Here is a 25,960-nt window from a genome sequence, read left to right as displayed (position 1 = left end):
TATGTTTCTGATTGTAAATCTTGTTGTACTACACCAATGACATGTTTCCTGCCATGAAAAAACTATGAATCTCATGTGATGATTTGTACTCTTAATATTCCACCCTGTATTCAGTTTTGCAAGTTCACTGTTGTTTGCATTATTTATCTTTTAATATGACTTGTAGTTTAGTTACTGTATACATACGCATAAAACATCTAAAATGCTTTTTTACTGCCTATTATGTCATGTAAAAAATGTTACACAGACAAGTAAACAGTATACATGATTTATGTGTGTTGTATTTTTTGATTTTTATACAATGTTTTTGTCATTTTTCGCTTTGTATAAAAGAATGAATATCACTCAAATTTTAAAAAAAATATGTTTGCAAATGTGCATTCGTCATGTTAGAAGTCAAAATCAATAGTGGTTCTTTGGGCAAATTTTTATTACTTTTTTAAACTTGGTTACCATGGCGACAATGAACTTGTCGTTCTGTTTCTAAACTCTAACGTGAATAACTCATTCTTTACGGTCTAAACTTAACAAAACAGAGACACTTCGTTTCTGTTGTTACAAGAAACGAAGATATTATATTTCCAAAAACAACTTTTAAGCTTTTAAAATGATTTTTATTGAGAAACTTTACTTTTGCGCATGGGGATTCCCCTTGAAGCTGAGAATGCTTGAAACACAAGAAGAAAGTAATTTGAAACTTATTTGAAGGGCAAACGTTCTTGTCTTTCGTCAGAATGTTAAATGCTTGTACGTGCTGTTTCCGCTATTACTAAATATTTTTTAGAGTTTTTAGAAACAGTTGTTCAAAACGTGGTATTTAAAAGCAAAAAATACTTCGCTTTACAGAAGTTTTATAGTAGCATTTCAAGTGGTTGTGTTGTCATATTTTTATACATTAACACTTAATGTGTGCCTTAGGTTGTGTTTTGGTTCCAACTTTATGCACTAACCATGGCACCTACTGATGATGGTGTTATGAAGCATCAAGCTTGGTTGGGTCAACTACTTAATAAGTAAGTTTTGATGTAAACAAAACAAGAACTTGTACTCTGTATGTAACAACTTCTAAATTTTGTGTAGTGACCGATATGCAGCAGATTCCACTTGTGATTTGGTGCTGGAGTCAGAGGGAAAGCAGTTCAAAGTTCATAAAAGTGTGCTGATGCTTGTTTCTAACTTTTACAGAAGAATGTTTACTATCGAGGTAGTTAACTTTTGTAAGTTTTTCAAGTGCAACAAAACTTGGTTAGTAGCTAACCTTAGGAAGTTATCCCACCGAATTTACAACTTATTGTTGTTACTGACTTTCTTGTGTTCACTAACTTTTGCAATTCTGTGATTTTTTTCCTGAGAGGAACTCTTTATATGTCCTAAATTTTAACATGTAAAAAGTTTAGCAATTTACCCTAATTTTGAACCTTCTGCATTTGCATTTAGTAAAATAGACAACAGTATTATCCATGTTGTGTTAATAAGGCTGTTTGAAATTTCATGAAAAAACATTAATCTGTTTTATTGATGTTATTTTTGCCATAAAGTTATATGCCTAAACATTCCATAAACACAATAAAGCACAGCTCACTTAACATTAATTTTAAGGCAACAGTTGCTAGAAAAGTTTTACTAAATCGACTGCCTGGCCTTACCCAATTCAGCAACATTAGGCAATTTTTTTGTAGCCTTGGTAAATGCTTGGTTTACCTTTTTAGTGAGAAAGTTTTGTTTGTAGATGAAAGAGAAATATGAAGGCATTGTTAAAATGCAAAAGATTCCACATCAGCGACTTGCCAATATCATTCAGTTTATTTATTCTGGTCAAATTGAAATAACAAAAGAAAACATGTTTGATGTTTTGGATGATGCAGAATACACTGAAATTAAAGGTTTTATGAGTTCTTTTATGTTTTGCAGTCATTTCAGAATGTAAATTTAATGAAAAAATGTTCATATGCAGTTCTCAAAGCAAATTGTAGTGCATTTCTCCTCAATGTTGTATCTGCTGACAACTGCTTGAAACTCCGAGCTTATGCTCAGCGATACAACCTTAATGATTTAACTGCAAAAACAAACCACTGTATTGTGGAAAACTTTGAAGCTGTGGTACAGAGTGAAGATTTTAAGCAACTTGAATTTGGTGATGTGTCTTCTATCCTTGACAACCGAATCAAAGTATGTAATGTATTTTATTATGTATCTCTTACCATAAGGCAAGTTTCCACTTGAATTTATTTTTGTCATGTGCCAAAAAATCATGCATCTTGAAACTGTTTAGGACTTTTTTATTTGCTTGTTTTTCTTTTCTCATTCTTGATAACCAGGTCCTGTTGTAGCCTGTGAAGTTATATTTTTAAATTTGAGTGATAGTGTTTTGAACAACTATTCCCGTTTTATGTACAATTTTACACCGAAGGCTTTAGTTGAATATTTTTTAATATAAGACTTATTATAATTACTATATGACTAAATCTGTGTGATTATGTACAGAACCATGAGGAAGCAGCTTTTACTGGAATTGTGCAATGGGTTTATCACAACCCTCTTCAACGTGAGGATTTGTTTGTGAAACTTTTCTCCAAGCTTGATCTTTGTTTGATGTCTGTTGACTTTTTGAATAAAGTGTATGAGCAGGTAAATGTACAGCTTGTCTCAAAAAGTAAATCTGTCAAACATGTCTGGGTATGACATTGTTACAATTAATTGATAAAACATGTTTTGCATTCATGCAGTGGAGATGTTGTTGTGATTCACCCTACAGCCCCAACAGAAAATACATAACTTTCTATATTGTTGCAAACTGGAATTCACCAGTACATGTCCAAAAAACATAAAACAAAAGTAAAAAAAAGGGTTGCACCCATATCAACATTGATATCAGTCATAAAGGAGCAACATTGTCCTGTCATAATCTTTGCCTGTTGAGATAATTTAAATCCTCTGCTATAGAATATTAGTGTCAAACTTACTGTTGTAATAAAATTCATTTTTTTGGTCGAGTGTTAGGCAACCTTGACAGGCACCAAGCTGCCTACTTTTTGATAGCTGTCTACATCACACAAACAGCTAATACACAGTACACTTTGACATGTCAAGTCATTCTTACTTTAAAATAACCACCAGTTTAGCATGCAGCATTCTCAAGTTGCCAACCTCTTTTTCAGCCATGGCTTTTACATGAAGGCAATAAACTTAAACTATAAACATTTTGTTGATAAATCACGGTAGGCCAGACCCATTGAATATGGTTCGAATCCCACCACAGGCCAGAGTTTTCTGGCCTTCATCTTGCCAAATGGTGGTGAATGCTTAGTGACCCGCTGTTTCGGTATGACACCTTCAATAGGTCTGGCGATTTATATATGAGTGTGCCGTGATCGCTGGTCTGCATAGACGCTTCAGGGCTGATCCCAGTTATAAATTTATGTTCATCTGAATATTTTGTTGATATTTGCACAGAACTTAGTAAAAAACAACCTTATTTGTTCAAACTTGTTGACCGAAGCTTCTCTTAAAATAAACACAAAATTTGAAGGTAATTCCTTATTTTGTTACATGCTTATTGAAGTCCCACTAAATGTGTGTCTTTTTGTACTAAAAGGTGAAAAACAATGCAAAGAAATTCTTTTAGCTGGTGGAGAAAAGACAGAAAGAGATTGTGTTGCTTATGATGTTATAACCAAACAAGCAAGGCAGCTCCCAGTAAGATTGTTTTGTTTTTTCTTTGTGTGTAATAAACAAATCATATCATTTTTATGTTATCGATTTTACTTGAATTCTTTTTTTTTCAAAGTTTGTCTGACTCGTTTTGCCAAGATGAATTTACAAATTTACACAGATGGTAGATGTAGTTATGTAGATGTGCATCCCACTTTGTTTGTCTTGATAACCCCAGTATTTACCCCGCTAGCCCCCTAAAATTGGTGAATTTTTAAACAGTGTCAGAGTTGGCTAAAATTGAAATAGGATGTAGAATATGCCATTTGTAGGTTGCAATTGATCTGTTTTACCTTGTAGCCCCAACGTTTACCCCACTATACCCCTAAAACGGGTGAATTTGCTAAACAATGTTTAAATTTAATGAAATTTGGATAGATTCACAATTTATAAGTGTTTCAAATAAAAATAATTGACAAAGTACTTTAGTTAAAATCTATCTCTAAAATACATTGTAACAATATAGCATTTGTTTCCTTTCCGTTAAGCACCCGTTCATGCTTGGTACTATGTAGGTTATGATAGGCTCCTTTCCTGAACAAGGCAAAATCTGATTTTACTCGATTCATTTTATTTCTTTTCTCAAGTTTGTTCAACCTGCTTTTGCCATAAAATGTTTGTTAATAGAATATGCTGTTTTGAGTTGTCGATTGTTGTATTTAACCCCGCAGCCCCAACATTTGTCCTACTAGCTCTCCAAAAAATTTTTAAATCAATATCCAAATTGGATGAAATTTTGACAGTTTGCAAGTCATCCCATTGAGTGTCGATTGTTGTATTTCACCCTGTAGAAATAGGTGAATATTGTAAACAGTATTCGAATTGTCGGTAGAAAATGCAACTTACTTTTTTGTTTTACCCTATAGCCCTGTGGTATGCCAAAGCTTTTCAGGTTGTACATGAGTAGCTTTCTGCAATACCTAACTCAAGTTTCACGAAGAATTGCAACTATACTGACCCAATCAATTAGCCCTGTTTTTGGCGTAACTCATGTCTTAGACATTATTTTTTAATAGCTAACCTGCTGGTTAAGAAAATATGCTAGCCTAGTTAAGAAGAAATCTCTTGGTCTGTCCGTGATAGAAGATTTTAACTGTTTGTTTTAACAGGAACTCCAAACACAGCAATGTGAAGCAACATCAGTAAAAGTTGGGAGAAAAGTTTATGCCCTTGGAGGTGCTAAATGTTACAATGATCAAAATTCATATAAAAGCGGAGAAATGCTTGATCTGAATGAAAACAAGGAATGGGTTGCAATACCAGACATGAGGGAAGCTCGCAGCTGTGCTGGTTCAGGAATAATTCAAGGTACAATTTGTCTGAAAAGGTTATTTTTGTTTATATTAACTACTTCCAATATGTAACAGTTATCTTTTTTTAAATACCCAGGGGATAATATAGCTGTTATGTTTGTAAGGATATTCATTGAAATAGCTCCTGTGTAATATTGGTCATGGTGATTATGAAGGTAGAATTCTTTGTGTCAGATAACACTTAGACAGGTCACCTCTACAAACTTTTGTCTAGATGCTTAACTTATAGTGAATGTACACATTGGAAATTAACAAACCGGTTGACCAAAATGACACAATAAGAAGAACATTTTTCAACATTATTTGTGTGTATTTTTTTGTTTCAAGATTATATCTATGTTACTGGGGGTTACAATGGTCAAATACTGGAAAGTTGTGAAAAGTTTGACATCCGCAACAAAAAGTGGATAGAAATAAACCATATGTTGCATGCAAGATGTGAACATGGAACTGTTGTTTGCAATGGTAAGTTTAAAAAAGGCTAGAAATGGCTCCAAGCGAAACTGTTTTTGTTAGCCTAAAATTGGAAAATTTTGTCGTGCCTATTTTTTTACTGATTTTAAAAAAATAGTATAATGAACAAAGCATACTTTAAGACCAAAAAAAATATTATTATGCATAACTTAATTAACTGGCATTTGAATATCCAGTCACCTTATTAACATGACTATATGGATAAATAAACTTGAGCGCAACCATGTTAATTTTTTTCATTTCTTCTTTAACTTACTAAGTTATGCTCATCTTTAATAAGAAATGCTCCAAACAACAGGGGCCATGGTATTTGTTTCATGCCACATTAAGTTTTCAGACGATTTTGACATTGAATATCAAATCTGTCTTTGTAGTTTGATTAGGAAATCCATTTTTTTAAACAATTTGCAATTTTTTGTTCAGTTGTTTAGCTGTGGTCTAAATAATGCTATGTTTACATAAACTTACCAACATTTGCTAAGCCAATTGGCTTTATAAAAAAGTTAAAAACTAAACTTTTTGGGCTCATACTGTTGCTACATGTTTGTATCTTCAATGTATTGGTAAAAAAATGATCCTGTATCTTAAAATTTTGCCATGGCGTTATGTTAAAAATGACATTGTTAAATGTTAAAGGATTGTTTTATCTGTTGCAGACACTCTAAATATTATACAAATTCAGTTTTTTTTATAGTTACCAGATGAAATAAAGGAATCAAAATGGTCTCAGTAAGACCAACTAAAGCACTTTATAACCAGATTTCCGTTCTATGTGTTTCCTTCTTCAGTCTTTACATACAATTTTCATAACAATAGTCTTGTGATTCAGGATGTACATTTTTGCCACCTTTATAAAAGTTTCCAAAATTAACATAGTAGCCACAAAAGAAGTGTGTTTCAATGTTTCATGCATTATGTACATGAAATTTTAATGGACAGTTTCTAAAGATCAGTTGCAATTAATAAAACGGATAAATTGTAACAGTAATTTATGAACAACAAAGAACACTGGAGTGTGTTTCAACCAGTGATTTTGCCAAAATGTGTTGCATGTAAACTTTAATGACACTTTAACAGAATCTTTGAATATTAATTGACACTTTTTTGAAAAATTTAAGCATTCATTTGTAAATGTAGTCACATAACTTATTTGTTCTATTTAATGAAAGTTTGTTTGATGTTTTGTTACTATACAACTACATAAATCAACTTATTTAAATACAAGATCAAAATGTTAGTAATGCAAAAGGGCTGCTGGAGCTTTGTTATAGTTGGCAATTGTTGTTGCTGTTTTATTCATACCAATACTATTACAAATTTGGGTTGGTTTAACCTTATCACAGATATACTTTACTGCATTGGAGGATGGGATGGTCACAAACGTTTATCTTCATGTGAACGTTATGATGTGAGGAGTGATGTATGGAATGAGATTGCACTTCTTAATCAAGCAAGAAGCAAGTTGGCAAGTGTTATGTTGGGAGGGCAAATTTATGCAATAGGTAAATTTTAGGGTTGGGTAACAAGTCCTATAAGTCCTAAACAGTTTTTGAATGGAAGTTTTTAAATGTTTGGATAGTTATTCGTTGAGAATGGTTCATTTCGACTTTTTTACTTTAAAACTTACACTATTTCATTGCAGTGAAGAAAATCCATCAACTGGGCCCCTTTTTTAAGTAGAGTAAATTTTAATAAGACACATTAATATACACTCATTAACCAGCATGGACAAGAACTTCACACCAGTGGAGTTTTGAAAACACAAAATTTCTATTTTTATTGCATGCGCTAGAGCAGTGCTTCTCAATATTTTACTGGTTGCATATCACCTGGCTACTTTTTCAATTGCTGTGTACCATCTAAACCCTATTTGGATGGGTGGACCAAAAGTTATTCCTATTTTTCTCTATGGGGCTAGCATATTTCTGAAACCAGCAAGGTTACCAATACCAAAGCAATGTCCAAGACACTAGTTTGTTTGAAGTTAACAGGTATTTGTTGTGTGTGGTATAGTCTCTGAAAAAGGTGACTTGAGTCTCCCCATCACTGGTAAATATTCAGGTTGAATATGTTACAAAAACAACAGCACAGTTAAACATTCTGTTCCACTGGATCTCAATCTAGGTTTTAACATTTCAATGAAAAAAATGTGCATGCAATAAAAAAATTAAATTTGACAAAAAATAATTGCAAATATGACAAACCAACTTGTAGTAGATGGGATCTGTAAAAAAATGATTATATATATGCAAGTGATTGACTTATAGGGATGTTAGAAACACACTTTTAATAGTTATTTTTTAACTAGTAGGATTAGTTTGTCATATTTTTCGGATTTTGCATCTGACAGGAGGCAAACATAATGATTAAACACAGTTGAAAAATATGATCCAAAATTAAACAAATGGAAAATGGTTGCATCAAATAATATTGCACGTATCTATTTATCAGCCTGTGTGGTTGGAAACAAAGTTTTTGTCATTGGGGGGTAAGTTACTTAATTGCCTATGTATATTATCAAGTTAAAAAATTAAAATCAACAGAAATTGAGTTTGATATAATTCACCAATGTGGCAGTGTCAGTAGTTATTTACTATGTAACATATTAACTGATGGTGTCATTTTTAAAAATAAACCTGTAATTTTAAAAAAGTTGAAGCCATATTGTTTTGTATTATAAATTTCACAGTTGGGATGGTAAAAACAACTTGAAATGCTCATGCAGATTAAAAGTTAAAAAACTAAAATCAATAGAAATCGAAATTGATACTATCACAAATGTGATAGTGTCAGTTTTTGTTTGCTATGTAACATGTTAATTGATGTTGTAGTTTTATTAAATAATTATTTTTTTCATAAAATTTGAAGCCCTATTGATTTGTACCAAATAAAAACATGAAAATATTGCAAACAGAAAGTATATTGGTATGTTACAAATGACTACCGTAACCTATTAATTTTCATAGGTGGGATGGCAAAACAACCCTGAAATCTGTTGAAGTTTATGACCCAACTTCAGATGTTTGGACAATTGCATTTGAAACTGAGAAGCCAGTTTATGCTGCAACTGCTGTTGCAATTTAAACATTAAGTTGATTTGTGGATTTGATTGAAAGTATGATTTTCGAGCCAAATGAACTTGATTAAAATTCAAGCATTTAGACACCAAGCAAGTCTACCATCTGTAAAATACATTCCAGGTTTAAATATTCTTTATGCTGTATTTAAGTCTTTGTTGTTTTTCAAAACAAAAAACATTTTACTGACTTTAGATTTTAGGTGTTTTTGCACTTACCAATGATATGCCATTAAATGTAGCGGTGTTACAGCAGTTTTACAATATAGTGTTTATTTCAATTATCTTCGAACTTTGACTTAAGATTTATTTATCTAAGATACATTTTGTACTGTTTCTTTGATAGACTTGTTAATATCCTTTTGCAAGGAACAATACTGTGATCTAAAAACAGATGCAAATTTGTGCATCCAATTATCATTTATGTTGATTCAGGTATGCTTTTATTTTTATAACTTTGGTGTTGAGAATGCCACAGATTAAATATACTGTGTTTATGTGTGTTAATTTATTTGATCTATTTGGTCGCTCTCTTTTCCTCCCACTGTTAATATGCAAAATTGTTGATCATTCTCATTTTTTGTGTAATGATTACTAGTTTACTTATATGCATTAATGATTGTCAAAACAATTGAAATTAATGCCAATTTATTCGCACTGTCATCTTTTGTATGTTTGGAAAAAAATTAAAATCTACTGCATTTACTGATCAGATTAGTTATCATCCTTTTTTGTGCTTCCACTCTTTACTGTGTACTTCTTGTCTACAATGATTGACAAAGATTAATAAAATTCCAATTATTAGCATTGAGTAGCAAATCAAATTAAGAGCATTTTTGCAAATTAACTGTATAGATTAAAAAAGTTATTTGAGAAATTTTCTTGACCATGCGGAAACTACATTTCGTGAATATGCGTAAACAGCATTTATTTTAAAACCCACCACCTGATCCGAGGCTGGGATGCAAGCGTTTTTGCACAATGTGCACGAAAACTTGCAAGTGTAAATATGGCACATTTTTTTGAAAATGTGCAGGTGCCACATTGTATAGGTCAAAATGTGCGCACATTTTTCGAAAATGTGCAGGTCAAGTTGTAAAACGTGGAAGCACTCAAAAACAATGAAAACGGCAAAAAAGTTAAGGGAAAAGTCCTAAACAAAATGTAAGGCAAGGAAATAAATTTTCTTGGACTGCTGAAAAGCAGTGGCCGTTCTGTATAGCATTTTTGGTAAAAAAACATGAATAAGAATACCTGACCTAAAGCTAACAGAGTAACACATGTGAAAACAAGGTTACGTAAAACAAGCTTAAATGTAAATTTTTGTGGTTAGTTTTTTTTTAGGGCCAAGCATTTTTCTTTAGTAAAGGTTACTACGCAAACAACCGCATTTTTACCTAGATTGTATGGCTTTTACGTAACTGTAGTTGTAAGCTGTTTTCGTGTCGCGAAGCTAAAAGTACAAATTTTGAAACTTACATGCTGAATATCAAAATTGCAAGAGAGTGGAACTGGAAAACCAAGACAACGCACAAGTTTCAAAAATGATTTCCATGGCAGAACTTGGCTTTCGCGTGTGGGGATTTCCCATGCAGAAGAGAACAAAAACTGCACTAGGAGAAAGTTACCTCAAGATAGTTCAGCAAAAAAGTGAAACTGCAGAAGTGTAAAACAAGTCAGTTTGATAAAAAAATCTTAGATTAATTATATCAATGATAAATAATGTTTCAAAAGGAAGTTAAACTTCCATATATGGGTCACAGTTAACTGGTCTTACTTTATGCTTGCTGATGTTACAGCCGCAGCTGACTGTTTTTTTTTTGTGTTATTATTGACCAGACTTTCTCTCGTTTTAATTTCAAAGCTGATCTGATTGTTTTCTGTGTTTTCTTTCAACAAGTAAAAGTGTTTGTTACGTTTCTGCAAATTGTAGTTATTCTAGGGAGACTATTTAAAAGATTTTTTATGGTAGGATTAAAATGCTTTGTGAATTTTTTTCACTGTTTCATAGTATGTTTTTTATGAAACATAATATTGTGCCGTATGTTTTGTATTGGTTATAATTTTAGGCAGTAACAATGGCACCTACTGATGATTGTGTTATGCGACATCAAGCTTGGTTGGGAGAACTACTCAATGAGTAAGTTTTGGGAGTAAATTCATGACAAGAAAACATCAATTGTAAACAAATATGACTCAACTTCTAAATTTTGTGTAGTGACCGAAATGCAGCAGATTCCACTTGTGATTTGGTGCTGGAGTCAGAAGGAAAGCAATTCAAAGTTCATAAAAGTGTGTTGATGCTTGTTTCCAACTATTTCAGAAGAATGTTTACCATTGAGGTAATTAACTCTTAAGTTGTAAAGTGATACAAAACTTGGTTAGCTTGTAGATTTAATATTATCTGCGAAAATAGGCAGCATTAATTTGTTTTTTTTAGCACTTTCATATTATTTTTTTCATTGTCAATTAAGGAACTGCGGTTTCCTTTCTTTATATTTACCAATGATGACCGAATCTTCATGCCAAAACATTTAAGGTTTGCTTTGCAGATGAAGGAGAAATATGAAGGCATTGTTAAAATGCAAAAGATTCCACATCAGCGACTTGCAAATATCATTCAGTTTATATATTCTGGTGAAATTGAAATAACAGAGGAAAACATATTGGATGTTTTGGATGATGCAGAATACACTGAAATTGAAGGTTTTTTAAAAAAAAATACTTGACTTGAACTAATGTAGGTTTGCCATTGAAAAAAATTTCTGAATGGTCCCTTTGCCATTATTTCGAGGGCTCGCGGTGCGTAAGCTTGAATGTGTATTTTAGAAAATCGAAAGTTGATTGCAGGATATTAGCTAGTTATGCAAAATTGTGCATAACAATGATCCAAATCTGACATCACAGACAAGCCAAAAGCATTACAATTGTGCTCGAAAAATTGCATTTTTGTTAGTTTTCATGCAATAAAGCCTATTGTTTAGCAATGGAGACGGCCGATTCTCACTTTCACTTTGATTTAAACTTATTCAATTGCACAAACTGACGCCAAATGAGAATATAGAATTACTTCCACCTTCTCGCGGTTCCCGCAAAATGCCCTAAAGCAGGGGTGTCAAACTCGTGGGGTTCGGGGGCCACATTGCAGTTTGGAAATTATGCCGAGGGCTGCATGTGATTTTTAATCTAGTTTTATACACTTAAACAACCTTTTCGCTACGACGGCCGCATTGCAAATCCTTATTTCACCAACAGCCTCCAATTATCTGCTGGTTTTTGTTTTTGAAATTGGTAAAGAAAAAGGTTTATATCATAAATATATACCATTGACCTCCCCAAAACCCAGATTAATTTCCAACTTGATGCACAGATTGAGCTGCACAATGTGAAGATCAGTTTTAACTGTTTATTACGTTATAATCTATATTGTGACACATTTCATACCTGTTTTTTGCATTGTTTGCACACAATAGGCCTACAAAAGTCAGACGCATATGGCTGCTAGTCTGGTAATACTCTTTTCAGTAACACAAAATCTGTTTAGGGCAGTTTGAAAATCAAAAGTTTTGGCAAAGGAGTTTTAATTACTATCGTTTCTATTCATAACATATGGATTTGTATCTATAAATTCAATTTCGGTAAATGTCTGTTTAAATAATAGGTTTCACTTTGAAAAGTAAGAAAAATTTAGTATAATTAGATAAATCGGACAAAATATTACAATTGCTGTTGACTGGGCCGCGAGTTTGACTGGCCTGCCCTAAAGGACCGCGGACTCCAGTTTGAGAACCGCTGCGTTAACCTTTTTTGTGAACACTTTTTATTACACACTTATTATTCCGGAATAAATTTAGAATATTGGAAAGTCACACGGACGGCGACACTAGAAAACGTTAGATACGATACTCTGATCCTTGTCAATTAACTTTCTGCTTAGGCTTCTGTTAGTTCAAGTTTATTAGGCTAAGCTCACTACTCTTACTATCCTTGAAACAATAAGCACATATATCAGGGGTCGCCAACCTTTACCACTCAAAAAACCATTCGGACCGATTTCACACAGAAAAAACAAACAAACAATGGGAGCCACAAAGACCATTTGAAATAAAATGCCACTGTAAAAACGTTTTTATGTTTCACGACATTTGACTTGTTGTTGTCAGTTGGTTCCTTGTATATTAGGTGCACAGTTAAAGCAAATGAAATTTCCCATGTTCCAGCGTATCATCTAATGCTGTGTTTTCTTATCACGCGGATTTTAATTTGTGTATTTAACGAATAACGCATATTGTTAGACAACTAATAACAAACAGGTGTTGTTACGCACGCACACACACTGCAAATCAAAACAGTAACCTTGTTTGTTAAACTGCGCCCCACCACTTAACCTCTTTACGTTTCATGGTATAGGAGCGGTTGTAACTACTACTAGAAACTTTCTCCGTTGGTACATTAATTTCATAGTATATATATATTTTTATATATAATTCCTGACGTTTAAGTACATTTTAACATTTCTCCCTGATGCAGATTTAAACACTAAATTCCCTGACATGTCAGGGAAAATCCTGACATATGGCAACCCTAAACTAATGGCCAAAATATAAAACTAAACAAAATAACTTTTGTTTAAGTTCTCAAAGCAAAATGTAGTGCCTTTCTCCTCAATGTTGTATCTGCTGACAACTGCTTAAAACTCCAAGCCTATGCTCTGCGATACAACCTGGAAGATTTACTCAACAAAGCAAACAAATTAATTGCCCAAAACTTTGAAGATGTTGTACAAAGTGAAGATTTTAAACAACTTTCTGTTGATGATGTTTCTTTTGTTCTGGAAAACAGAAGCAAAGTACGTTATGTGTTTTATGATTTTTCTCTTTTTTCACAGGGAAAGATTTGTTTAGGGATGTGTTAATGTAAAAACCCTACAGTTTTGTTCAATAACTTTTATTTTATTAAGTTAATCTCACACTAATGTTTGTTTTAAACTGCTACAAATATCATACAGGAGGGACATTTGTTTAGTTTACTCTCGTTATTTTTTTCTTGTTGCCTGTCTATACCAGTTGTTACCAACCTTGTCAGTACTTACTTCAAGTTTACTAGTATGTGATATACAGATCTGGGAGGAGGCTGTTTTTACTGGGATTGTGCAGTGGGTTAATAACAACCCTCTTCAACATGCGGATTTGTTTGTGAATCTTTTCTCCAAACTTGACCTTTCTTTAATGTCTGTTAACTTTTTGGATGAAATCTATGAAGAGGTAAGTTTAACTTGTCAAATAAGTAAATTTGTTGACCATTGAAAGAATTCAATGTTTATGAATATGTTATTTAGGTAAACTAACTTGCCTATTTAAAATTGCATATTTTTGTTGTGTAATAATTATGGGTCCCCTTCCTTGAAGGGGACGCATCTTGATTTCACTCAGTTTTTTTTTCTTTTCTTTTTTTCTCCGGTGAAGTTTGTCCATGCACTTTTGGCATGAAATCTTTGGTGAATTTGGATGAAACTTTCACAGATGGTAGATATAGTTATGCAGATGTGCCATTTGCTTTGTTTGACTTGATAACCCCAGTATTGACCCCGCTAGACCCCAAAGTGTAAAACGTCGTTGTATGTTGCTGTGCACCACAAACGAAAGATTTCTGTGGTGTAATGGTATAATAAAGGCACCAGTACATATGGTACTTGTGTTTGTGCATTACTTGGTGGACGTTTTCGCACATGCCAGTTAGAGGGGTGTTAACAGCCATATGACGTTAGAAGCGTTGACGAATGGTGCTGACAAAACCTCTAGTGGTCAGAATTTTAAACATTGTTCGATTTGGATGAAATTTTACATGACTGTTAATTGGGTCATCGTGGTTTCATATTTTATACTTTTGTGTTTTAAACCCCATCAGTTACCCCACTGACCCCCTAAAATGGGTGAGTCTTTTAAACAGTGTCAGAATTTAGTAAAATTTGAAATACTTGCAGAATTTGCCATTTATAGGTGTTGCCATTTAATTGTTTTGTTTAACCCTGTAACCCCAATATTTACCCTTCTAGCCCCCAAAAAGGGTAAATTTTTTAAACATTGTCTGAATTTGATGAAATTTGGACAGCTTATAGAGTGTGCTATTTATAGTTGTTGTTATGTTCAACCCTGTCGCCCCAACATTAACCCCACTAGCCCCCCAAATTGGGTCCATTTTGTAAACAATGTCAGAATTGAATAAAATTTACATAGCTTGTAGAGTGTGCCATTTATAGGTGTAGAATGTTGTGTTCAACCCTGTTACCCCAACATTTACCCCACTAGCCCCCCATAATGGTTAAATTTTTTAAACAAAGTCTGAATTGAATGAAATTTGGACAGTTTGTAGAGTGTACCATTTGTAGGTGTTGGTTGTTCTGTTAAATTCTGTAGTACTTATCATTTACTCCACTAGACTCCTACAGTCATGTACAATTCACCATTAATAGGAGCTGATTGTTGTGTGTTCGCCTATTTTCTCACTATTTAACACTTTTTTCTTAGATAGTCATAAAATAGAAAAACCTTAAAATATGTATGAATGGAATGAATTTAAATAGTCTTTACTCCATATAGCATATTTATTTATGCACAGTACAGATCACTGGGTTTGACGATACAATGCCAAACTTTCTCATTGTTATGTCTTGAAATGCATTATTTACAATTTTGCATGTGTGGGGATCCATGAGTTTCTGCTTGCGGAAACAACTAAGGTTATAAAAGACAATGGATGATATGGGACCCAATAGAAAATAAGTGTCGGATGTAAACATATGTTAAGAAATAGGTCACAGTGTATGTGCAATGGCAATATGTGCTAAGCCACCCTTCTAGTTAATTGGAGCACTCTGAAATAGTGTTTTGTAAACCTTCTGGGTTGTATGCTAGCTCAAACCTATCAACTGCACTTGAAACATACCTTTGCAGTTTCGAATATTTTGATGACTTTAACATGAATTCCATCCTTTTACTTTTTTGCATGCTCTTTTTATATGCAGACAAAACTTTTTTTTGCAATCTGGTTTATTAGAAGAACCAGTTAATCAGAAAAGTTTTACGAATCCTAAACCTTTGGGTATGATTTGTTAAGAATATAATCCAGTTAAATGTATTTTGAGCTATTAATAACAAAGTTATCTTGTCAGAGATTTATAACAAACTTACTTAAGTTTGGGAAGTGTATATTACAATGAACAGCAACCACCAATTTGGGGTAAAAAGAATCTTAATATGATTCTTCAAAGGAAGCGTTTAACTAGTTTATTTTAATTTTATCAATATTTGTTACCTTTAATATGAACCAATTCGTTACTTTTTGCTGTACAGAACTTGGTACAAAACAACTTGGTTTGTTTAAACCTGTTGGCCAAAGCTTCACTTAAAATGAGCAAAAAACTGGATGGTAAATTTGTTTTTGTTAAAATGTTGGTTGATGTATCAATTAATTTGTGCTGATTTGTTTGTGTAGGTGAAATCAGGTCAAATGAGTTTATCTTAGTTGGTGGAAAAGATACAGAACAAGATTGTGTTGTTTATGATGTCATCACAAAACAAACAAGGTTGCTCCCAGTAAGATTGTTGTGTTTTATTGTTAACGGTTACAAAACTACATGCAAGAGCTTCATTGCTGTTCAAAATACTGTTGTGCCCAAATTGCTATAGATGCTGAAGGGGGCACATTTACTCGATTTGTTTATGTTTTTTCATTTGTTTTTTCTTCCTTATCTTCTAAAAATGTTTATTGAATTTGGATGAAACTTTTACAGATTGTAGATATATTCATGTAGATGTGTCATTGGTTTTGTTTGACTCAACAGCCCCAAAATTTACCCAGTAAACCCTCAAAACTGGGTGACTTTTTAAACGAGTCTGAATTGCATAAAGTTTGGACAGCTTGTACAGTTTGCCGTTTATAGGTGTTGATTGTTGTGTTTTACCCTGTAGCCTGCTAGTCCCCTAAAATGGGTGAACTTTTCAAACAATGGAGTTTGCATTCGAAGTGAATGAAATTAGGATAGCTTGTAGAATTTGCCATTGATAAATGTTAATTGTTGTTTTTACCTCGTAGCCCCAACATTTACTCAACCAGCCCCCTAAAATAGGTGAATTTGTTAAATAATGTCTTTGAATAAAATTGGGACAATTTATAGAATATGTTGTTTTAAGTCGTCAATTGTTATGTTCAACCCTGTAGCCCAGTGATTTTCAACCACAGCCTTTAAGGCTGCATGCTGCTCCCATTTACTTACTTTGCAGCTCTCACCAGACCTCAGAAAATCCATGAAAGTTACAATAGCAAAATGGATGTTATGAAATTTACTATTTACAAAAGTTTACAATGCAGCATATTTACACACTTTCATTATGCAACACAATCAATCTATTACCGAGAATAATTACGTACAGCGGAAATTGTTTGTTGTATTGTGTCAGATAAGTCAGAGTCAGTATGCTTTTTGCAAAAAAAGTGTTATTAACAAAAAGTAGCTAATAAGTCTGTCTATCATTTTCAAATGTCATACAAGTTTCTATTGAAAGTATTATCATGTCACAGCAAACTTCAAAGAATGCTTGAACTCTTTTCCAAGACATCAGATGTTTCAAAGTAAGTTGAAAGAAAAATATTTTTAAGTTGGAATAGATGGCAAAGTACATTGTCTTTTGTGTCCAGTAGTGATAAGTGGCGTAAAATCCTATAATGTTTCGAGGTACAACAAAATCCATGCTTTCAAATTCGATTGTTACCAATGAGAATCCTGAAAAAAGACATTAGAGTTTTTAAAGTCAGCGCATTGCAAGCAAAAGACCATTTTAAACTTGCCACTGAATCTGAAGAATTAACTGTGTTATCTTACCTGATTAGTCACCTTCTTGCGTGTCACATGGAACCTTAATCAGTTGGTTGAATTGTGAAGCAAGTTATTGTTATGTTTGCTATAGAGGCATGTTCGTCTGTCATTCAACTTTAAGCTAAATAAATACAACTGAGCAATGACAATAGTTTGATGTTGCTTGCATTTTTGATGATCTAAGCAACCTGCTGTTTTAAAAGTCCAAAGATTTTGTTTACTACTCCATCACACAAAGGTTATTACTGACACAGAGCAATTGGCTGTGTGTATGAGCGGAGTGATACCAGATTTCAAAGTTAGTGAGGAATTTCTTACTTTATGTTTCATTCATGGTTCAACAAAGGGGGTAGATGTGTTTAAAGAAGTTAACGCAACTATTAAATAAATACTTTTGGACCCATCAAAAATGTATTCATTAGTTGGAACTAATCAGGGACTGCAAAGTCTGTTAACAAATGGGGAGAAGAAGAAAATCTCCCTTGCATTACATGGCAGCTTGTATTTTGCACCAAAAATGTCTGGTTGCAAAGTCATTGAAAATGTCCCATGTAACAGAATAGTAATATCAACAGTAAATTGGATTCAAGCAAATTCTCTTAAGTAACCACGGAAGTTCGAGACATTTCTTGCTAATATTGATGATGACTGTGGAGACCTAATAATGTTTACTGCAGTGCGAAGTCATGCTGCATGTTTAAAAGGTTTTACATGTTTCTTGTGGAGATTAAAGCGTTTGCCAAAGGAAAAAAAGTATCTAAGATATTAAAAATGAAGAATGGGTTGCTCATTTGGCATTCATGGTTAATGTCACCACGCACCTTTTATCTTTGAAACCCACCCTTCAAGGAAATAACAATGTTTTGTATAGGACAGTGTCTGCTTTTATTAAAAAGCTTAATCTTTGGAAGAACCAGCTTACAAATGCAAACATTTTCCAACACTCACAAACCACCAAAGCTGCAGATCTTTCAAAACATATGCTGGGCTTATCAGTAACTTAATTACTGAATTTGAAAGACTCGTTAGTTGCAATTCACTTTTGCTGCTAATGAGAATGTTTGCAACACCTCTGGCCATTGACGCTGCCAGCACCCCTGAATTTTTTTTAAATGGAGCTGCTGGATTTGCAGTCAGCGTGGAGCTATTTCATTGTCATAGCCTATTTGATTTCTGGAGTTGAGTTCCTGAGGAAAAGTACCCAAACTTGATTACTAATACACAGAAAAATGCCTATGTATGTGAAGCCCTTTTTAGCAAAATGGTTAGAATTTACAACGAGTATCATAATCGCTTGACTGACCATCATTTCAATGAACTTCGTCATGTTGCATCTTCTTTGCGCATACATTGTTTCGGTAAACTTACGGAAAGTCAAAAACAACATCACGTTTCACACTGAATTCTTTTGGAATATTGCTGCATTCTTGTTGTTTGCTGTTATCTTCATTCTTTTTTAAATTCTTTTTTGCAGCTTCTTACACACTTGAAAAACTACTATTTGAACCGGCAATAAAAAAGGTTGAGAATCACTGCTGTAGCCCCATGATTTAGCTTACTGGCCCCCTAAAATGGGCGAATTTCTTTAGACAATATTTGACAGCTTGTAGAATTTGCTTTTTATAGGTGCCAATCGATGTTTTATGCTGTAGCCCTTTGATTTACCCCTTCTTTCCTAAAAATAAAATGTAAAATAGAATAAACTTAACAAAATTTAATAAGATAAGACTTGTATAGTTGGTACTTTTAATAGCATGATTCTTTAAGCCCATTACTGACCATTGTTTTTTACCTTATAACACCTAACTTTCTCATGGTTATCTCTTAAAATGCATTAGTTTTAACTCTACATGTGTGGGCACCCATGTGTTTCTGCCTGCAGAAACAACTAAGGTTGTAAAAGATGGTGGTTAATACGAGGCCTATTATAAATGAAGTACAGAGAATGTATTAACGTTTTAAAATAGGTCTTACTTTATGTGCAATGGCAAAATGTGCTAAGACACCCTTCTAGTTTATATTTGTGTACACATTGGCCAATTTTGTAAGGGCACAACTTGTTTGTTTTTTGTAGATAGTGTTACCATAGGGTTAATGTTTTGTTTAAACAGAACCTCCAAGAACAACGATGTAAGGCATTATTAGTAAAAGTTGGAAGAAACGTTTATGCTATAGGAGGTTCTAAAACTGCACTGGGACATAATCCTTACAAAAGTGGCGAAGTGTTGAACCTGAATGAACAAACTGAATGGGTTGCAATACCAGACATGAGTAAAGCCCGTTGTAATAGTGCAGCAGGATCTATTCAAAGTAAGTTTTGTCGAAGTGTAAATTCATCCTTTTGAACCGCAGATGCATAAATCTCAGTTTTGTTTGAAAAATAAACTATTGCTGTTGTGCATTATCTACATTTCGCAAAATTCATTTTATATTTCAGGTAAACCTAAATTGTGTAAAACTAAATATACCATACTCTTAGTAAATGTACACATTTTACATAAAGGATGACTAGTGTGAAAAATGACATACCCAGATGATTTTCTTGTTGTTTGCAGACCACATCTATGTCACTGGAGGTAAAACTGGCAAATCACTGTCAAGTTGTGAAAAGTTTGACATCCACAACAAAAAGTGGTCCAACATCCAAGACATGTTGCATGCAAGAGAAAACCATAAAACAGTTGTTTGTAATGGTAAGTTCAGTAGGAATCACTATAACTTGCAAGAACAGAATTGGAACTTTACACATTTAAACAGTCAATACATCATCTAATAGTATTTTGAAAATTAGAGCGCGAGTCCCGGAAAGACTCCTGTCGTGGGTTCGAATCCCACCGCAGGCTAGATTTTTCTAGCCTATGCCTTGCCATATGGTGGTGAATGCTTGGTGACCGGCTGATTCGGTATAGCGCCTTCAATGGCCCTGGCGTACTGTGATTTATTTTGAAAATTGTGCCATTTGTTTCATCATTAGGCTAAAAATTCAGAACATCAAAAATGCAAGAAAAAAACAATAATAAAATGCGGCAAAAATCAATGGGGTTTTGCAACCCATTGTCCCAGTGTTACCTTGGTCTCTCTCACCAGTGGTTTAAGTGTCTCCAAGAGTATAAACTCACAGCACCAAAATTTATCATGGATGCTTTGTTTAAAATGCATTATTTACAACTTTGCATGTGGGGGGACCCATGAGTTTCTGCTTGTTGAAATAAACGCTGGTTATAAGATTGTTGGCTATTATTGGACACATTTAAAATAGGTGTAGGTAATGTATAGATGTTTGAAATAGGCCACAGCATATGTGAAATGGCAATAAGTGCTAAGCCAACCCTCCAGTACTGAATTGTTGTTCAGGGTCGCTTTACTGTGTTGGAGGCTGGAAAGATGGCAAATTTTTGATTTTTTGTGAGCAATATGATGTGCAGAGTGATGCGTGGAATGAGATTGCACCTCTTAATCAAGCAAGAAGTGGTTTAGGAAGTGTTGTATTGGATGGAATCATCTACGCAATAGGTAAATGTTTGGAAAGCTTCTCTACAAACACACGTAAAACAAAAAGGTGGCTTTTCATATACTTGCAATTTATGCAGAAAACCTCAGGTAATTTGGATTTGGTTTAATCTGGTTCTTTGTATATTAGCAGACAAAAACAAATCAAATCAGCAAAATGCAGGGAATGTATTTATTAAATTCAACTTAACTCTTTCCACCCCGACCGTCTATATATAGACGATTATGCGACTACCGTAGAATCCGATCGTCTATATATAGACGGTAAATGAAATCGTAATTACGTCGTGATAATTAGCGGCGGTTGCGTGAAAATACCTTCAGTGTGATGTATTTGGATGGAAGAACTATTTCTTGTTTGAAAAAAGTCTATGGTGAAGTTTTAATATATTTTTGTCATAAAACAAAAACCTAAATTTAAGAAATGTTTTGCCAATTTTTGCCCTATTTTTATATATTTCGGTTGGAATACGAACAATAACGCGCCGTTGTATTTTAAATAAAGTCGTTACGGCATGTGCAGCTATCGTTGGAGTCGTTCGCGCAGTAAACTCGAACGTTTCCAATTCCAGAAACCACAATTATGACGTCATAGATAATGCGTCGAAAATACATAGAAATCACGATGCACATGGGTATAGTGAAAAAACCATCATTGCAAAGTTATTGGGCAACAACGCCATCTCTTAACCATCATTGCAAAGTTACTGGACAACAATGCCGAAAAGGTGATGACCCTGCTGCAGTATGTCTTGGAAGTATCAAGCTGTGTGAGGAAAATAGTACATCAAGGTATGGCACCCCAGTTGTGACACCACCATTAGAAAATAGGCTGACAGGGTGCCACTTTATACAGAAGATTTCACCCACAGGGAAATCCAGTATTGTACAGAGAGCATGTAGGATATGATCTGCGCAGAACAGACAAGTCAGCAGCCACAGCATTCCAAAATGCAGTTCATGCTGGTGCAAAGTAACATTGTGTGTGGACAATTGCTTCGAAAAGTTCCACACCATGGTTGATTATTGTGATCAAGTGTAGTCCTGTATGCCATGTATGTCTTTCTTCATTTATTTGTTTTTTGAAAATTAAAAAAATGCATATGTTTAATGACCCTGTGTGGAAAAAATACACATGCTATCTTCCAAGTTAAAATTTTCCCTGAAAACATATTTCTAGCACTTCATTTGGTGAAAATTTCAGCTGCTTTGAATAAAAAACAAGCTTGTAAGTATTTCAAATGTTAAGCTGGCAAATAAACACACAAGCGCATGGTATAGTCGCAACTTTTGTCAAAAAGTCAAAGCGTAAAACTGGTTTAGATTTATTATTGTGGTTAGATGTAAGCAGTAAGCATCCTACAAGACTAAAAGAGCTTCTGTATGAACAATTTCTGACAAGAAAGTTTACTACAACAACAAAAATCACAAAAATATTTTTTGAAATTTTTACCATAAATGATATAAAGTACTATTTTGATAGGTTGCTGCAAAAAAAACTACTGTCAATAGACACAAAATGAAATTTTTCCCTAGTCCTATATTACATAGGAGTGTTACATACCAAAAATCAAAAACATACATGTAACAGTTAGGCCGTGAGTATTTCATTTACAACCATACCTCAAAACAGTCAATTTAACATGGTTTGCCAAAACTTACAAAAGGTACTGTCAGCATACGGCAAACAAACACATTTCCACTGCACCCAGGCTGCAACTTGCCTAGATACAAGACTGAAACTTGCCTAGATACAAGACAGGGTATTACCCTTTCAGTTGCGATGCTGGTAACAGCTCAAACTTTAATATTGACAAAATGGGAAGTGGTCAAAATTCGTGATTTTGAGGGAAAAATTCCGGATTCTAGGGCCAGTTTTGCAAAAATGGCCCGGGTGGAAAGAGTATTCAGTTATTCTTTCAAACGAAAATTGATTTGAATGATAGCTCTAGCAGCACATCAAGGGCTAATGCACCTGTAAACATAAAAAACGAACATTTGGGGTTATAAGGGTGGAAAATAAATGAATCAAAATAAAAGTTACAAAATACCCTAAAACAATTTGCAATGCACCAACATACAAATTGTGAACCTCTTGGTTTAAGTGCTTTAGAAAATGTAGTTGTTTTCAAAATTGATAAAAAAAATTAAAATTTTGAGACCTGTAGGTCAGTGTTTTTCAACCTTTTTGAGCCACGGAACACTTTATACATTAAAATATGTTTGCGGAACACCAAACGAAATTTTGATGCAATGAAACAACTATATAGGCTCAGGGTGACACTAAAACGCTAAATCGCACATCACGTAATCACTAAAACGGATGAAAACGCTCATATAGCGCTATTAGAGTCGGGGGAAGTTTTACGAAAGCGTATCATTGAAACTAGTATTGTACCTAAATACAATATTCGCCTAGCACTGACTGTTCCGTGATTCATCGTTTTCCGCGCAAGCAATTATGCTGAACGTCAAAAAAATTTGTTGAATCTCGTGTCGACTGAAACAGCGTTTAAATGTTATATTATTTTTAAAGATCACCCAAAGCTAAATTGCACCAACGGTTAGGAATTTACCCGCGATTCAGCTATTTCATTATTAGACAACGAGTCTTAATATTACACAACAATAAATGAAGCCAATCACTACAGAACATTCCAATCGGGGATGACGGATAATTATTTTCATAAAAGAAAACCTCTTTCCGCCTATTGTATTAAACCAGTGATTTTCGACCGGTGTTTGACATAAAACACTATTCAAACCATAGAAGTTTAAAACATTAGAATCCAATATTCAAACTAGCAAATTTCTCGCGGAACACCTGACGATCTTTCACGGAACACTAGTGTTCCGCGGAACACCGGTTGAAAATCACTGCTGTAGGTAAATAGACGTCAAACTTGTGTAAATTGAACAACAGTTTTCTCTTTCATGACTAAACAAGTGAAACAAACCAGCATGACACAAGTTTTACCAGTTACAACAAATAAAAATAGTGGATTTTTCATATCTTTCATAACACTAGCAAAATTTTAGTCTTCTATTGCTTTGTTTGTGGTTGGTAAGACTGATATTTTATGGCATTGTGCTTTGCTATTTGACTTTTTGGAATCAAATTGCATGTATAACACCATGATATTGACAAAAACTTAAAAGCAAATATTAATAACACAAACTGATAACAGCTGGGTGATTATCAACTGATAACCGCTGGGTGAATAGTTTGGCTAGTGACTTGCTTTACAGTTGTGTTACAAACAATTGTGTTAGATGTTTGTTTTATTAACTATTGTTTTAATTTGTTTTGAACAGGAGGTTATGATGGTAGAAAACGTTTAAAAACAGTTGAAAAATATGACCCGAAGATAAATGGATGGAAAATGGTTGCATCACTTAATGTTGCACGTTCTGCACCATCTGCTTGTGTGATTGGGAAAAAAATCTTTGTTGTTGGCGGGTATTGATTTTTTTAACATATTTAATACATTTTAAGACATAAAGAAACACGAGTTCAAACTGGTGTAAAAGTATGTTTAGTTGGATACTTAATCTGAGTTTTAAAGTTTTACTCCTGCCATGTGTATATCATGTACAAAATCTGTATGCGTTAAAGGTTTTTGAAACAAAACCCATTTTTCACAGTTGGGATGGCATAAACAAGTGGAATTCAGTTGAAGTGTATGACCCAATTTTAGATGTTTGGACAATTGCATTTGAAACTCAAAATCCAAGTTTCACAGCAACTGTTGTTGCAATTTAATGCTACAAGTACTGTGAAGTCAATTTATTCATCTGCATATCACTTATCAGGTTTTTTTATCTTAATGTCTTTGCAGTCAAGATTTTGTTTTCTTACATCAACAAAAATGGATCATAATTATGCACAGTAAAATCACAGTCAATAAATAAACAGCAAATATGCAGAAAAAAACAAACAAACAAAATGCAAAATCAACCTGTAACCCGATTAAAAGTATATTCATGCATGAAAGGATAATCATAAAATAATGTAATACATAAGTAATTATGCATGTATGTAACTTTGGTATCATGAGTTTAACCAAGGACTAAACAACTTTGTTAGACTTTTTTGCATTTTTGATTGTGCTAATTTTAGACAATAGAGTATTTAGATTTTTTATCTGGTCTTTATTACCTTCTTGCACTTTCTGATAGTGTGTAATAGGTTTGTCATTACGCTTACTTTCATTATCACTCCATGGTGATTACACTCTGCCAATTGATATTGTCTATCTGTCTGAAGAACAACAGTAGATGTCAATGAAACACATTTTTATTAAAACGATTACAAGATAGTTTGATTTTCTTCTGTCATAATGAACAAAGCAAAATGACAATGTGTGACATTAAGTAAGGATAATTGAATGTGAATTAGTTTTTGATTAATTTTTCATACTTCTAAAGGTCTTCATACTTATGTTATGCAAACTTTTATACATTGTATTATGTCCTATGTGATCATGTATTTCGATTGATTTGCTGTGTAAGCACTAACAAATAAATAAACATTTAAAACTTGAATGTGACTAAAACTTTGAACTTGAAATATTTCGTAAATAAGTCTATATTATGGCGTATTTAGGCTGCATTCTTTTTATATGATGTCATATATCGAGCTTTGGTATTGGAGATCAATGCAGGCCCAACGAAAGTGTGGTGCGCCGGGTGCGCCACAACAGGGCCCATGAAAATTAAAACTGAAATGGGATTTTACTGTTTCTATGAAACTTAAAAGTGTTGGTGTAATTATCCAGTGTAGCATTTCGGGTTTCCGCTTAGATCCAACATGGGTCGGCTTAGCTATGCCCAGTGTTCAAAAGGGGGGCGAAAAATATATCTCATCAGCAGTCGTACTTCCTCTCGAGGGACCTGGCTCAATTAACACACCGAAAGACTGCCAGAAACCGAAAATATATCAAATAGCTTGGCCTCGTGACTGCTGCACAAAAAAGCAAAAACCTATCGGGAGACACTACG

The 25,960-nt window shown here is 33.7% G+C and overlaps 1 protein-coding gene and 1 pseudogene across 2 annotated transcripts; both read left to right on the top strand.

Moving 5' to 3' along the window:
• Positions 1-854: 854 nt before the first annotated feature.
• LOC145223342 (kelch-like protein 28) lies at positions 855-9,250 on the top strand (annotated as a pseudogene). The gene is made up of 12 exons (XR_013859455.1): positions 855-1,013; positions 1,081-1,204; positions 1,730-1,883; positions 1,955-2,169; positions 2,485-2,628; positions 3,454-3,529; positions 3,596-3,696; positions 4,821-5,019; positions 5,352-5,489; positions 6,842-7,043; positions 7,852-7,986; positions 8,465-9,250. The product of XR_013859455.1 is annotated as a kelch-like protein 28 (transcript).
• A 1,377-nt stretch (positions 9,251-10,627) lies between these two features.
• LOC145222516 (kelch-like protein 12) lies at positions 10,628-21,936 on the top strand. Its single transcript, XM_080088650.1, has 12 exons — positions 10,628-10,714; positions 10,793-10,916; positions 11,127-11,280; positions 13,209-13,423; positions 13,695-13,838; positions 15,927-16,002; positions 16,069-16,169; positions 19,561-19,759; positions 20,005-20,142; positions 20,804-20,962; positions 21,601-21,751; positions 21,816-21,936. Exons 1-12 carry the CDS (start codon positions 10,653-10,655, stop codon positions 21,934-21,936), a joined length of 1,644 nt encoding a protein of 547 aa, XP_079944776.1. The 5' UTR covers positions 10,628-10,652.
• The last annotated feature ends 4,024 nt before the right edge of the window (positions 21,937-25,960 follow it).

Source organism: Phallusia mammillata, chromosome 4 (genome assembly GCF_965637545.1).
Source record: "Phallusia mammillata chromosome 4, kaPhaMamm4.hap1.1, whole genome shotgun sequence".
NCBI classification, from domain to species: Eukaryota; Metazoa; Chordata; class Ascidiacea; order Phlebobranchia; family Ascidiidae; genus Phallusia; species Phallusia mammillata.
Note: the sequence above shows the minus strand (reverse complement) of the source record. Positions and strands in the feature narration are given on the sequence as shown.

What these genes read in the sequence shown, in the direction of transcription:
- LOC145222516 (XM_080088650.1), top strand. Translation starts at nt 10,653, where the DNA reads ATGGCACCTACTGATGATTGTGTTATGCGACATCAAGCTTGGTTGGGA. An exon ending in AGAATACACTGAAATTGAAG is followed by an intron (nt 11,281 to 13,208) that starts GTTTTTTAAAAA and finishes CTTTTGTTTAAG; the next exon opens with TTCTCAAAGCAAAATGTAGT. An exon ending in GAGGAAAATAGTACATCAAG is followed by an intron (nt 21,752 to 21,815) that starts GTATGGCACCCC and finishes CACTTTATACAG; the next exon opens with AAGATTTCACCCACAGGGAA.